General features: G+C 47.6%; 2 protein-coding genes across 2 annotated transcripts in view; one reads left to right on the forward strand and one right to left on the reverse strand.

Moving 5' to 3' along the window:
• LOC108667539 overlaps positions 1-9,129 on the reverse strand; it is a 29,714-nt gene extending 20,585 nt beyond the window's left edge. The window contains exon 1 of the mRNA XM_047880243.1: positions 9,031-9,129. Coding sequence (XP_047736199.1) covers positions 9,031-9,039 — 9 coding nt within the window. The 5' untranslated portion in view covers positions 9,040-9,129. The remainder of the gene's footprint in view (positions 1-9,030) is intronic.
• A 2,735-nt stretch (positions 9,130-11,864) lies between these two features.
• LOC108667540 (elastin-like) lies at positions 11,865-12,792 on the forward strand. Its single transcript, XM_018154575.1, has 2 exons — positions 11,865-12,009; positions 12,329-12,792. The coding sequence occupies exons 1-2, from the start codon at positions 11,865-11,867 to the stop codon at positions 12,790-12,792; spliced, it is 609 nt and encodes a 202-aa protein (XP_018010064.1).
• The last annotated feature ends 2,082 nt before the right edge of the window (positions 12,793-14,874 follow it).

Raw genomic sequence — 14,874 nt, forward strand, 5'->3', positions numbered from 1 at the left:
CGTCACTTCTAGAGCTCGTCACTTCTAGAGCTCGTCACTTCTAGAGCACGTCACTTCTAGAGCTCGTCACTTCTAGAGCTCGTCACTTCTAGAGCACGTCACTTCTAGAGCTCGTCACTTCTAGAGAAAGTCTGTACTAGCTCATTAATATTGCCTCCATTAAAGCCATTACCAACCCATTAATATTGCCTCCAATAAACCTATTACCGGCCCATTAATATTCCTACATTAACCCCATTACCGGCCCACTAATATTGCCTCCAACAAACCCATTACCGGCCCATTAATATTGTCACCATCAACCCCATTACCGACCCATTAATATTGCCTCCATTAACCCCATTACCGGCCCATTAATATTGCCACCATCAACCCCATTATCGACCCAGTAATATTGCCTCCATTAATCCCATTACCGGCCCATTAATATGGCCACCATCAACCCCATTACAAGCACATTAATATTGTCACCATCAACCCCATTACCGACCCATTAATATTGCCTCCATCAACCCCATTACCGACCCATTAATATTGCCACCACAAACCCCATTACAGGCCATCGATGTCTACCAGCTTTCTTCGCAAGGGGCGGCGCGCAGCTCAGGGCGAAGCTTTTAAAATTGGCGCCAGAGTTGCCAGCCTGCCTGACGCACGACCTTGGCGCTCAGCACTTCACTTGGTACGACAACAATCCAGCCTTCCCTAGGCCCGGGTACAATACTAGAACTTAACTTAATATTTAATCATTATTAACGTATAATTTAAACGGGTAATATGCAGTACTTCAATCAGAATAAAGAAAATGAGCTTCTCAACACATCATAAAAAGAATTTGAATAACGTGCCGCGTTCACGAATATGCTAATAAGAAATAGGGAATAAAAAAAACGAGCAATGTGAACGCGGCTGAAAATACGCAGAACAGAAAGAGAAGGAAAGGTGAAGAGAAGGAAGAGAAGCAAAAGGAGAGAGGTGTAGGGATGGAAGAGGTGCAGGGATGGAAGAGGTGCAGGGATGGAAGAGGTGCAGGGATGGAAGAGGTGCAGGGATGGAAGAGGTGCAGAGATGGAAGAGGTGCAGAGGATGAAGAGAACGAAAAGATTAGTATTGGATGGAAAGGAAGAGAGGAGGCGCAAAGAATGAAAAGAAGAAGTGCAAAGAGAGGAGAGGTGTGGAGAAGAAAAAGAGGAGAGATGTAGAGAAGGAAGAGAGGAGAGGTATAGAGAAGATAGGAGAGGTGTAGAAAAGGAAGAGAGGTGTAGAGAAGGAAGAGAGGAGTAGAGAAGGAAGAGAGGTGTAGAGTAGGAAGAGAGAAGTAGAGAAGGAAGAGAGGTGTAGAGAAGGAAGAGAGAAGTAGAGAAGGAAGAGTGGTGTAGAGAAGAAAAAGAGAGGTGTAGAGAAGGAAGAGAGGTGTAGAGAAGGAAGGGGACAGTTTCCTGTGTGAGCGGGTCGGCGGTGGCGGCAGCTGCCCCGCCAGTCTCGGTGGTGCTGCGGCTGGCGGCCGCCATTACCAGTCCGTCTCTCTCTCTCTCTCTCCCGCCATCATCGCTTCTCGCTGCCTCCCGTCTACGACCGACCCATGCTCTCTCTACCTCATACGCTCGTCTAAATCACAATCCACGACTTTAACTTAAATAAAACGTGGGTGATGACGATGAACGTTTAGACGACGCAAACGAATAAGACAATGTACGATACACAAGTTAGTTCGGCGTGATGAGAGGCCCGATCATTTCTTGTAAATTCTACGTTAATTATATTATATTTAAAACTTTCTCGAAAAAAATGAATGCTATTTGGTTCGCAATTCCTAAAGTCTGGCAGAAAATGTCGACTGATTTCACGTTTGCCAGCGCAATTGGGAATTTAAATGGAAATAACTTAAGGAATTTCTTGCTGGTTAAACTAAGACGTCATTAATATTAATAGAGAAGGTAATGGGTAAGTTAGTTATTCAGCATTAATACTATAATATAAAAGAAAAATGAGGATTACTAGCATTTCTAGCTTAAGATAATTAAGAAAACTCTATTCATACACTGATACCGTGAATCGTGATACGGTAATATCCTTGAGAAAATATCAAATGTTTACACTTATGTACCATATCCTTTAGAAATAAAATGTACTAGAAATTTCAGATTTCAAAAATAATGCTGATTATATTAAAAAAATAATAGAATTGGGTGAACTATTTGGATCAAAATGTAGTCTGATTACACAGCTTCCCAAAGATGAGAAAACAATTTAGAATAAAGAAAAGGCCAAGGGCCTCCTTTTCTGATCTTACAATTATTAGTATACACTTCATAGGATGATAGGACCAACGACTGTACGACAGATCAAACTTACATTGACCAGGTACGGTAGGTACCTGACCGTACCTCCGTACCTACACAGGCTACACTTACGCCAAAGTTGTTACTATTTAAGAAAGTTGGAAATGAACATTGAGGTGAATCTTAGCATAGGAAAGTAGACTAGATCACAAGAATGAGTTCAAGGCAATCCAAGATAAGCTAGATATTTATCTAGAGATAAGCAGAGTTCACCTAGGGAAGTACCTCAGAGCTAACTATCTCTAACGCGGGCCGAGCGCAGCACGGCTCTCGCACGCAGCAACCAACTCACCTTTAACGAAATAAACAGTCCAATATCACGAATATAACGATGATAGTCGTCAATGGTATTGTAGTATCGACGATAACACTAGAGTAACACGGCAAGAGCAGAACGAATAGCAGCCATAGAGCTTCATGCAACTATTCTATAACGTCACTGTTCCTAGCTTTTTTCCTTGCTCCTAGTTTAATACAGGGCTTCAATCATTACACATCTAACAACAAACCACCACTTGTCACAGGACTAAAACACGTTTAAAATGAGTTGACACGTTATTATACGAGCTATTGCACGCTATCATGTATATAATTTGCCGTATATCCGCGTTAATGAGCGTAAATGTATAGCGGCAGAGACACGACGACGGAGAGCAACACACCCGCTCAGCTCCCAAGTTACACTACTGACGAGCGCAATCGATGCACCACACTAAATACTGCTGCTAGGGTGCTGCCATAGCTCGCCTGCGGCACCACACCAAACTACAACTCCACATCCTCTGATATCTTCAATAATTCTATGCTGTTTCACACTGCTCCTTGTCACATTACAAATCTGAAACTATACTATATAAACACACTCGGCATAATAATCAAACACCAAAATAAATCTCTAACTAATAAGATCCGTCGTTGGCATGAAACTAATATAAGCTTCTTTTTATCGTAATTTTTTCGGATTTAAGAGCATATATTCCATTAAATAGTCATATATTTGGAGAATAAAACAGTCTTTAGCTTGATGTATATGGAATAACTTGCGTTGACTCGAGCGCTTAGATTGGGACAGAGGAGAAATCAATGGAGGCGAAACGCTGGAGGTGAGCGCTGGAGGAGGTTAAAGTGGAGGGGTGCGCTGGAGGTGGAATTGTGGAGGTGGTGTCCTGGACGGGACAGGCGAGGTCTCCAACAGGACCCCCTCACCACTCTCACCACCATCGTCGTCGTCACCACCACGCCTACATTCCCCGTCCTGCATATCAACGCTGTGTTTGTGTAGCCCCAGCTTGGCATGTATAGTCTGCGTCGTACACAGCCTACACATACATCAATTCCTGTGTACTCAGGGATATTATAAATGTCCTGCAGGATGCCAATACCCGGCAAAGCCACTGATTGGCCGCGTCATGATTGGCACCAGGAGCAGGGAGGCAAGATGTCGTTGCCCCGACATCGCCTCGCGGGCCCCAGCCGTAATTTCCTGAAGGCTGCAGCACCAACATCGCTACGACCGTCGTAACCCTTACGACCTTCGTAACCCTTACGACCTTCGTAACTCTTGCGACCATCATAACTCATACGGCCGTCGTAACTCATGCGGCCGTCGTAACCCTTACGACCGTCGTACTCATACGGCTGCCGTAACTCATACGACCGTCGTAACTCATACGACCGTCGAAACTCATACGACCGTCGTAACTCATACGGCCGTCGTAACTCATACGGCCGTCGTAACTCATACGGCCGTCGTAACTCATACGGCCGACGTAACTCATACGGCCGTCGTAACTCATACGACCGTCGTAACCCTTACGACTTTCGTAACTCATACGGCCGTAGTAACTGAGTTACTACGGCCGTCGTAACTCATACGGCCGTCGTAACTCATACGGCCGTCGTAATTCATACGGCCGTCGTAACTCATACGGCCAATGTAACTCATACGGCCGTCGTAACTCATACGACCGTCGTAACCCTTACGACCTTCGTAACTCATACGGCCGTAGTAACTCATACGGCCGTCGTAACTCCTGTAACCATCGTAACTTACACGGCCGTCGTAACTCTTACGACCAATGTAACTCATACGGCCATCGTAACTCATACCAATGTAACTCTTACGACTGTCGTAACTCATACGGCCGTCGTAGCTCTTACGACCGTCGTAACTCATACGGCCGTCGTAACACATACGACCAATGTAACTCATACGGCCGTCGTAACTCTTACGAACATCGTAGCTCATACGGCCGACGTAACACATACGGCCAATGTAACTCATACGGCCGTCGTAACTCTTACGACCAATGTAACTCATACGGCCGTCGTAACTCATACGGCCGTCGTAACACATACGGCCGTCGTAACTCTTACGAACATCGTAGCTCATACGGCCGACGTAACACATACGGCCAATGTAACTCATACGGCCGTCGTAACTCTTACGACCAATGTAACTCATACGGCCGTCGTAACTCATACGGCCGTCGTAACACATACGACCAATGTAACTCACACGACCGTCGTAACTCTTACGAACATCGTAGCTCATACGGCCATCGTAACGCATACGACCTTGTTTAAACGGCCAGCCCGTTGAATATTTTCTGGTTTTATACATAGCAATGACGACCTATCTTCCAGCTCCATGTCAACACCTCATTTCTCCGTTTACGATAGTTGTAAGCTTTACAATGATCGTAGACGTTACAATGATCGTAAGCTTTACGATGGTCGTAGGCATTACGATGATCGTAAGTTTTACGATGGTCGTAGGCATTATGATGGTCGTAGGCATTGCGATGGTCGTAGGCATCACGATGGTCGTAGGCTGCAACTTCAGCCAATCATGTTTCGGGACCACCGTAGAACTTACGACCATCGTAAGGCTTACGACTATCGTAAAACTTAGGAAGGTTACTGAGCCTGTACGTCATGTCGCCAGTCGCGAGGCCACGGTCCTGTCACCGCGCATGTGGTGCCATTAGCGAGGCCATGGCCCCCTGTCACCGCGCATGTGGTGCCAGTAGCGAGGCCATGGCCTCCTGTCACCGCGCATGTGGTGCCAGTAGCGAGGCCACGGCCCCCTGTCACCGCGCATGTGGTGCCAGTAGCGAGGCCATGGCCTCCTGTCACCGCGCATGTGGTGCCAGTAGCGAGACCATGGCCCTCTGTCACCGCGCATGTGGTGCCAGTAGCGAGGCCATGGCCCCCTGTCACACGCATGTGGTGCCAGTAGCGAGGCCAGGGCCCCCTGTCACCGCGCATGTGGTGCCAGTAGCGAGGCCATGGCCCCCTGTCACCGCGCATGTGGTGCCAGTAGCGAGGCCATGGCCCCCTGTCACCGCGCATGTGGTGCCAGTAGCAGGGCCACGGCCCCCTGTCACCGCTGGCTTGGCCTCACTCTCGGTTCTCGTTTCTAAAGACAATCGTAAGGCTTACTGCGGTCATGAGTCTTACGGCGATCGTAGCGCGTAGAATGTAAGGTCTCACATTGCCATTATTCACGCAAATTAAATTATTAATTGAATTTCTATGGGATGGGCGCTAAACTAAAGATTACAACCAAAAATCAATAATATTTTGAGTCTCATCTGAGTCGCAGTCAAGACGTTATTTACGATTAGCTCGAGAAGGTTTAAGTATCTTGGTCATCCTTATGCATCGTCTGTGTTTGGTTAAATTGTTAGAGAACATCGAGGTTTATGGTGGTAGATTTGTGATGCCGTCAATATTTTTGGGCATCTGTGCTACGGTAGAGCTCACGAGAGCGCGATCCCGGACCAACAATTGATCAATATGAAAAGACTATGAATGGTAGAGACGTATATTTTCTTTGGATCATGGAGAAGACGAAGATAAAATGAAAACGAGAAGAATGAAGGCTAAAGCGACGCATAAGGAAAGGTAGGGTAGATGAAAACGACGAGGAATGCACAGAATGCGTCTAGATGTTCGGCGTTGAGCTACAGCTCGCTGTGGAGCTTTCTATTTCCTTGCCTAACCGGTCGAGCCGAACCTCCCAAGGCCTCGATGCCGAGCCGCACATATTATAAACCCCACTCCCCCACATCCCAGTCCCCCATTGGCCCCACCTAACTCTACCTCTACCCACAATCATCTGGCGTGTGACGTCATCACCGCGGTACTGCTGTGCTTGCGTACGTGAGAGGCGAGCGCGACGGTGCGTCTAGAGAAAACGGGAACCGCGCAGCATGTGAGACTGCGGCGCCCATAGTCCTGGAGATGCAGAGTGCAGGCCAGGGTGCGCCAATGTTAATTCATTAAAATTCTTAAAAATACTAAAATCCTTAGTCATAATACTGAACATTCCATGAAATACTTTAAATAGTGACACTGAGGCCTCTTCAGCTGCAGAATGTTTTTTAAAATATGAAAATAAAAAATTTCTAGAATGTGTGAAGAATTTGGGTATTATAGTATAAGTCCGCGTGCACAACTGCACAAGGCTACAGTTTAATTAATTAAGCTTTTAGGAGATTTTGCACGCTCGTGGGTGACGGAATGATGTAACGACTATATGCTAGTATGGGAACTGGCTTTCAAGCAAAATTTCCCACGGTGCATTATTATTTAACGGTCGGTAATATCCAGCAAAACATACATCGAAGGCACCGATTATGGCTATGTACGAGCACCATATGTCGGTTACGCCGATTAATTATACGGCCATGTAGTATTTTTGTCAGATCATAGGTCGGAGTTCACGATTTAATATCCTAAAGACGCCGAGCCTCCGAGGGACGATCGTGCGGGTAACAGAAATGGCGGACGTTTTGCTCGATAGATCACGATTTACGATCTGGCATAAGGCTGCCAGATCGTCTCAATCGATAGGTAGGTGGTGGCGCTGCTCGATCGAAGCGGATGGCGGAAACCAATCGATCGGCTACGATTAGAGCTGAAATTCTCATAAACAGCGCGTCCGCAGCTGAGTCCAGAAAAATGTTGATATGGAACTGCAACATCATAGTTTATGGCCGCGCCTATACAGCAGGTTTGGGTCGTAAGGCCGGTAAGGGGAAGTAATAAGGGTGAAATAATATGAGTCCATAATTTCGTGCCATCTGAAGTTAAATGGTTATCGTAGTTTATAGTTTAGATTAACAACAATTCAAAATTTCCACGTAAAAATGGGAAAAATAATAAATTTATTGGAGCGTGCGGAAGAGTTTACCCAAAAGTTAGGGCTAATTAGAAGATTGGTAAGTGCTCTGGAGATAGAAATGTCAGACGAGGCGATGATTTATATTTCTGCTGCAAATAAATCGAAGTTTCAAATTTTACTATTTATATAATTAATATGTAATTTAAACCGAGTCGATCATACGTTCTCATTGTGTGTAAAACGTGATTTACCAGCTTAGCTAATAATCTGATGAACTTTTTCGCATGAACCTATGCATGATATTATACATTTATAGACTAAAAAATTAGCTATAGTTCTTAATGAAACTCTAAAAAATTATTTGAACGATGACTTCAAACATTCTACTATCAATGATATATTTTGGCAAAATTTTGCAGTTTCCAATCAAATTATTTGTTTTCTCCGCATTCAAATTTGTAGAAAACTGATCAAAACTAGGGAGGCTCTTTTAAAAGATTTTGGGACCGGCGCAGCAGCCTAAATCGACGTCAAAGGTAGTTACATAACTCACCTACCTTTCCATATTAGTTCTTAATACGATATGAAGACAATATTTATGGCTAAGATAATATTTTTAGTCTGTAAAATGTAGAAAATTGACAGTCGAATTACAAATAGATTTTTAATAACGTACGGTATACTCAGGTTTTCTACAACTTGACTTACATCTATATTTTGCACTTGAATAAATTGCAACTTGAATTGAAGTGCAATGTCGTGATATATAGATGAAATAAAAAAAATAAAATTAAGAACAAATGAGCCTGCAATTATATGTTGATTAGTTTGACAACAAATCATTACTGTAATGAATGACCAGCAAGAAGTAGCTAACATGCTATTACTCATCACTCGATTCGTTCAAGTTTGAAACTCTGCTGCAAAGGAAATTTCATGAGTATATAGCAATAAAGAACGCTTTAAATTATTGAAAGGTTTAACACTAAAGTTTGAACTTGTCGTAATATACAGCCAGGAAAAATAAAGTTTTAGGAGGAGGATTAATAAACGAGAATTTAATCACTGCTTTCTCACCGGCGAGATGGGCGGTGAGCACAGGGAGAGTTTGTGAATGATTAAACGTAGACCGGAGACGGTCGAGATGAATAAGAGAATTCATCACATTCGAGATGATTGAATAAACATTTGTATTGTTTACATTCAATCTTTACATTTAGTGGTGCTAAATAATATAATAAATGAAAAAATACCTACAGGCATCGCAATTAAGATGGTCCCTTAGTCGTGCTGCACGTTAGTCGTGCTGCAGGTCAGTCGTGCTGCACGTCAATCGTGATGCACGTCATTTTTGCTGCACGACAGTCGTAATCATCTAATCACATCAGTATGGATGCACTTAACACGACTGTACGTCAGTCATGTTGCAGGTCAGTCGTAATGAACGTCAGTCGTGATGCACGTCAGTCGTAATGAACGTCAGTCGTGCTGCACGTCAGTCTGGATGCACGTAGCACGACTGTACGTCAGTCGTGTTGCACGTCATGCACGTCTCACCTTGGCCATGATGTCGGTGATGGTGTGCTTAGGAGCGACCCCCTCCTTGCCTGCGCCGCGCCGCCCCCCGACTGGCCCCTACATACAACACACATGCAATAACAAACAAAACAAATTAACAAAATATAAAATTAACGAAATATAAAATCAACAAAATAATAAGATAGCTTCAATAATAACCAGTTTCCGTGTGGGCTGAATGTGAGTTCGGGACACTTTTTTATGCTTCAGCTGCAGAAGGTTTACGATCGTGTGAAGTTTGGACGCGAGAACAATATCTTCTTGAAGTTTGTTGTATTATATTGAATTGCAGTGATTATCATAGATGTTTACTCTATGCTCTAAGAATTTATTATGAATAATCGTTTAAACGTAGTTTCCAGCCAATAAAAAGAAAGACAAACTCTATAATAGGAACTGAGACACCGACAAAATGATCGCATTACGACAGACAAAGCAGAAATAGAACATAAGAACGTTTAGCTACAAGCAAATGAGGAATATATGTTGAACAAAAGTAGGAACTTACCGGTAATGTCTGTAAATATTCGGCACTTAATACCGTCACATCTCGGTGCCTAGAGCTGGAAAACTTACTCATCTTTCATGTTTAATTAAATGCGCTGTGTATACGCGTAGTGAACTAGCCCAATTAAACAGCAATAGCAAATTTTGATTCACATGGTAATTTGCATGATGAGTTTGAAGGAAAAATTTTGAGAACGATAGGCCCAATTTTAGGAGCCAACAGCCCAAATTTTGGGAGCCAAACAGTCCAAATTTTTATGCACCAACAGCCCCAATTTTTAGGTGACAAAAGTCCAATTTAGGAGCCAAAAGTCCCAATTTTAGGAGTCAAACAGCCCCAATTTTTAGGAACCAATCGCCCCAATTTTAGGAGCGAAACAGCCCCAATTTTAGGAGCCAAACAGCCCCAATTTTTAGGAACTAACCGCCCCAATTTTAGGAGCCAAACAGCCAATTTTCGGAGCCAAACAGCCCCAATTTTAGATGCCAACAGCCCCAATTTTTAGATGCCAACAGCCCCAATTTGTAGGCGCAAACAACCCCAATTTCAGGAGCCAAACAACCCCAATTTTAGGAGCCAACAGCCCCAATTTTAGGAGCCAAACCGCCCCAATTTTTACGAACGATCTGCCCAATTTTGGCGCGCAACCCTCAATGTTTGGACGGACCACGCTTCATTAACGTGCATCGGGGGCCGTGGCACCGGTTTTTTCAACCCGTTTACCCGTCGCTGGGGTAAACATCTGTGCTACCATCCGTCCCCAGCCTTCATCCCCAGCGTGGGGACGCGGCCGTCATTTCTATGGCTTTCATCGCACATTTACTTAAAAAATTAGATATTTTGACAAATTTCATCGCTTACCCATGGCCATTTTAAAACCGTGAAAATTTTTGTAAAGAAGAATTAAATAATTTATAAGGAGGAGTAGTATCAGTCATAAGTAGGAGTAGTATAATTTCTAAGGAGGAGTAGTATCATTTCTAAGGAGGAGTAGTATCATTTCTAAGGAGGAGTAGTATCATTTCTAGGAGGAGTCATAACATTTCTAGAGAAAAGTTATATCATTTCAAATGCTTATTCATACATTATGAAAAAAATGTAATAGTGATTGTACAGTTATAATATACGTTTTCAGGCATAAGGCGCAGTATAAAGGCTGGCGCGGTCCACGGTTCAGGAGCAGTTCTAGGAACCTCGGCTGGAGTGCTAAGCTCCAGGCACGTTGTGCTCTTCATATAAAATAATAGCTGCGATATCACCGGCCTATCACCGGCCGGCCATTAGCCGCCTATAAACCCAGCATGGCTGCAGATTTCGATGCCCGCGATTTTCCGAACAATGAAAACAATGAGAAAGTTTCAGGGTAAAAGCGCAACGCGGGGACATGAGAGGAGGGAGAGGCAGGCGAGGATAAAGCTGGGTGACGCAGGCGAGGATAAAGCTGGGTGACGCAGGCGAGGATAAAACTGGGTGACGCAGGCGAGGATAAAACTGGGCAACACAGGCGAGGATAAAACTGGGTGAAGCAGGCGAGGATAAAGCTGGGCAACGCAGGCGAGGATAAAACTGGGTGACGCAGGCGAGGATAAAGCTAGGCGACGCAGGCGAGGATAAAGCTGGGCGACGCAGGCGAGGATAAAACTGGGTGACGCAGGCGAGGATAAAAGATAAAACTGGGCGACGCAGGCGAGGATAAAGCTGGGTGACGCAGGCGAGGATAAAACTGGACGACGCAGGCGAGGATAAAGCTGGGCGACGCAAGCGAGGATAAAACTGGGCGCCGCCGGCGAGGATAAAACTGGGCGATGCAAGCGAGGATAAAACTGGGCGACGCAGGCGAGGATAAAGCTGGGTGACGCAGGCGAGGATAAAACTGGGCGATGCAGGCGAGGATAAAACTGGGCGATGCAGGCGAGGATAAAACTGGGCGACGCAGGCGAGGATAAAGCTGGGTGACGCAGGCGAGGATAAAACTGGACGACGCAGGCGAGGATAAAACTGGGTGACGCAGGCGAGGATAAAACTGGACGACGCAGGCGAGGATAAAACTGGACGACGCAGGCGAGGATAAAACTGGGTGACGCAGGCGAGGGTGAAGCTGGATGATGCAGGCAAAGGTCTTGGTGGCGGTACAGGCGGTAAGGTCTTGAGTCAGGGAAGTGAGTCAGAGCTGTGACTCACTTTCTCTTGGCGGCCAACTGATCGCTGGAAACAAACCTGCGTCACTACCGAGGGGGAGGAGGGACGGTGGAGAGGGAGATGGACGGAGGATGGCAGGAGAGGGAGAGGGACGGTGAAGAGGGAGATGGACGGAGGATGGCAGGAGAGGGAGAGGGACGGTGGAGAGGGAGATGGACGGAGGACGGAGGAGAGGGAGATGGACGGAGGACGGCGGAGAGGGAAAGGGACGGAAGGCGCAGAACTTGAACTTGAGGATTCGGCGGTCGAGGGTCGGTGAGGGCAAGTGAGGGTAGCGCAGCCGAGGGTTAAAGGCGTTGGAGACGCGCCGCTTAAAGCGACCTAAACCTTTCCTCGGACTCGGAAAGGTTTTTATTGTAAATATTATTGATTACCTTTATCAAACTAAGTTGGTCAAGCATGAAAATCTGCAGGAAGTGAAAAACATGGGTGGCTTTGAAACGTCTTCTGGCGAGGTTTAATGGCTGCTTATGGGTGGTTTGAGGGCGGCTTATGGGTGGTTTGAGGGACGCTAATAGGCGGTTCGACGGCGGTTTATGGGCGGTTTGAGGGTGGCTTATGGGTGGCCAGCTAAAGTCCACAGACGGCCAGAAGTAACGAGTGGGAGAGGCTGGGATACTGGAATCTTGGGACAGAAAACCGCAGAGTTGAGCAGTTCTCGTCCGGCCGTGACCGTGCCTACCGTGACCGTGCCTGCCGTGACCGTGCCTGCCGTGACCGTGCCTACCGTGACCGTGCCTGCCGTGACCGTGCCTGCCGTGGCCGTGCCTGCCGTGACCGTGCCTGCCGTGACCGTGCCTGCCGTGACCGTGCCTGCCGTGGCCGTGCCTGCCGTGACCGTGCCTGCCGTGGCCGTGCCTGCCGTGGCCATGCCTGCCGTGACCGTGCCTGCCGTGGCCGTGCCAGCTTCTGGAAGTTTGTGGCGCGCGACGTCAGCGGTATTGATCGGAGAAGCTACGCCACGCGCGCCGAGCTGTGCCACGTGCGTCAGCATGACAGGGTCGGCTCAGCATGACAGGGTTGGCTCAGCATGACAGGGTCGGCCCAGCATGACAGGGTCGGCTCAGCATGACAAGGTCAGCTCAGCATGACAGGATCGGCACAGCATGGAAGGGTCGGCCCAGCATGGAAGGGTCTGCCTTGCATGGGAAGGTCGGCACAGCATGACAGGGTCGGCTCAGCATGACAGGGTCGGCTCAGCATGAAAGGGTCGGCCCAGCATGGAAGGGTCAGCCCAGCATGAAAGGGTCGGCATAGCATGGAAGGGTCGGCCCAGCATGGAAGGGTCGGCCCAGCATGACAGGGTCGGCTCAGCATGAAAGGGTCGGCTCAGCATTACAAGATCGGCTCTGCATGACAGGCCCAGCATGGAAGGGTCGGCCCAGCATGACAGGGTCGGCTCAGCATGACAGGGTCGGCTTAGCATGACAGGATTGGATCAGCATGACAGGGTCGGCTCAGCATGAAAGGGTCGGCTCAGCATTACAAGATCGGCTCTGCATGACAGGCCCAGCATGGAAGGGTCGCCCCAGCATGGAAGGGTCGGCCCAGCATGGAAGGGTCGGCGCAACCCAGCATGGAAGGATCACCCAGCATGGAAGGGTCGGCCCAGCATGGAAGGGTCGGCTCAGCATGGAAGGGTCGCCCAGCATGGAAGGGTCGGCCCAGCATGGAAGGGGCGCCGGCTTTACGATCTCCAAGGAGGGGCGACGAAGTTAAATGGTCGCAAGAATTGAAAGTTTCGACCGAAAACCCAAGCGAGGAGCCGAGACTGAAGACGGTGAAATCATGGCCGCCCTATAGTCGGCCAGCCGGCGGCCGACCATAGGGGCTAGCTGGCAAGTAGACAGGATATTGCTTCACTGCGTCGCTTCACGCTTCACTAGCTGGATCACCCTGAGCATTACTGCAAAGCCACGAATGCGTCGAAACCAGTTTTAACTCATCAATTGATTCGAATTGAAACCGAAGAAAAAGATCAGCTTCGCCTAAACTCTTCGAAGTAAAAGGTACAGAAATAATGAGATAACTTAAGATTAATTTTTTGGGTTTTGTTAGAGATTTCTTTATTATTTAGTCTTAACATTGAGCCCTCATATCGTCCTCACATTGAGCCCTCATATCGTCCTCACATTGAGCCCTCATATCGTCCTCACATTGAGCCCTCATATCGTCCTCACATTGAGCCCTCATATCGTCCTCACATTGAGCCCTCATATCGTCCTCACATTGAGCCCTCATATCGCCCTCACATTGAGCCCTCATTTAGAGTTCGGCTGCTCCCAGGATGAGGCTGATCTGGCGACCGTGACCGTTTGTACGCGCGCTTAATTGTGGCTATTGTTGGGTGGCAACACTGCAGCTGGCAGAGGGAAACTCGCGAGGGAGGGGCGAGACATTGAGCCAGAGGGAAACCCGCGAGGGAGGGGCGAGACATTGAGTAAGAGGGAAACCCGCAAGGGAGGGGCGAGACATTGCGTAAGAGGGAAACCCGCGAGGAAGGGGCAAGACATTGAGCTAGAGGGAAGGAAACCCGCGAGGGAGGGGCAAGACATTAAGCCAGAGGGAAATCTGCGATGGAGGGACGAGGCTTTGAGCCAGAGGGAAACCAGCGGTGGAGGGGCTCAGTCACTGGTCCTCCAAAGTGAGGGCACGGCGGCCCTCTCGGACACGTAGGCCTTCTAATGCACGGACACGTAGGCCTTCTAATGCACGGACACGTAGGCCTTCTAATGCACGGACACGTTCGCTCTCTAATGCGCAGCCGCACACTGCGGGTGGATGGGGTGGATGCGCACGTGTGCGTAACCTGCACCCAAATCGATCGGTTTCATTTGGTGCGCGCGTAACTGCCCATAAGTCAGCCCGTGGGGCCCAGCCGCTGCGGGGGGCGCGGAGATGAACAGGATTATTTCTCATCGCAAACCCCAGAGGTGAACGCAAGATTCTCCCCGCGTGAGTCCCGGGGTAAACGCACGATTCTCCCCTCGTGGGTCCAGAGGTGAACGCAAGATTCCCCCGCGTGGGTCCCGGGGATGAACGCAAGATTCATTCCGCGTGGGTCCCCCAATGAACCTCAAGCAAGGCTTCATTGCAGCCACGACTAAACAAAAGTT

Source organism: Hyalella azteca, unplaced genomic scaffold, assembly GCF_000764305.2.
Source record: "Hyalella azteca isolate HAZT.00-mixed unplaced genomic scaffold, Hazt_2.0.2 contig5068, whole genome shotgun sequence".
Classification (NCBI taxonomy): Eukaryota; Metazoa; Arthropoda; class Malacostraca; order Amphipoda; family Hyalellidae; genus Hyalella; species Hyalella azteca.